This window comes from Pteropus alecto, unplaced genomic scaffold (genome assembly GCF_000325575.1).
Source record: "Pteropus alecto unplaced genomic scaffold, ASM32557v1 scaffold30, whole genome shotgun sequence".
Taxonomy (NCBI): Eukaryota; Metazoa; Chordata; class Mammalia; order Chiroptera; family Pteropodidae; genus Pteropus; species Pteropus alecto.
In genome coordinates, this window is record NW_006429782.1 from 4,052,194 (window position 1) to 4,053,103 (window position 910).

At 65.7% G+C, this 910-nt stretch overlaps 1 protein-coding gene across 1 annotated transcript in view; it reads left to right on the forward strand.

Moving 5' to 3' along the window:
• The window catches only part of TNFSF9 (TNF superfamily member 9), a gene marked incomplete at its 5' end in the record, with an annotated part of 2,614 nt that continues 1,704 nt past the window's right edge, over positions 1-910 (forward strand). Inside the window, 2 exons of the mRNA XM_025043273.1 lie at positions 1-114; positions 710-746. Coding sequence (XP_024899041.1) covers positions 1-114; positions 710-746 — 151 coding nt within the window. The remainder of the gene's footprint in view (positions 115-709; positions 747-910) is intronic.

The window sequence follows — 910 nt, forward strand, 5'->3', positions numbered from 1 at the left end:
TGGGTGCCCGCCCGCCCCGCCTCGCCCGGTCCCAGCCCCGCGCCCAGCTCGAGACTCCCCGAGGTCCCTGAGCTCCCGCCCAACGCCCGCGCCCGCCTCCCCGCCTTCCTGCAGGTGAGATGCGCCCCGACTCGGGCCCCGGGGGAGACGCCCGCCCGCCTCTGGGACCCCTTCTCCATCCCGCACTCAGGACCGTCCCCTTCTGCACCCCGGGCCGACGGTCTATCCCTCCCGGACCCCTGAGGGCACTCCTTCTTTATCCAGGACTTCGGGGGGCACCCCTTCTCATCTCGTACCCCGCGAGACCTCATCTGCATCCCGCTCCTCAGGGCGGGGCCTTTTCTCCATCGCGGATCCGGAGGGGCACTTCTTAATTTCGAACCACTGAGGGACCCCCACTTTCTTAACTCCCGGAGAACCTCGGCTCTCTCCCAGACTCCTGGGGGGCGGGGGTCCACATTTCCCTCCCAAGACCGCCCTGTTTCAAGGAGCCGTGGAGCCTTTTCCGTTCTGAATCCTTGCAGACCCCACGGGTTGGTGCGGGTCGAGACCCCAACTTCGGGTGTGCGTGTGTTTCGGTGTGTTCTTTGGAGCAGGGGGTAAGGGGAGCGCCAGCTCAAGGCCTGCGCGGATGCTGGGGCCCCCACTTTTCACAGGGCTGCGGCACGGGGAGGGGACCCTCCGTTCACTTTCTGCCTTTCCTCCGCAGGGCGAGGGCGTGTTCGCTCAGCTGGTGGCCCGAGATGGTGAGTGTCCTGCGCCTTGCCGGTCTCCCTAGGGAAGGGCGGGAGGCGTCCTTGTCACTCAGTCTAACACTTCCCCCCTCTCCTCTCTGAGAACTGTCCCCTCACCTCTTTGAACCTCATCTGTCCCTCTTTCTGACTTCTGGGTTTCGTCTCCTCCTCCATTG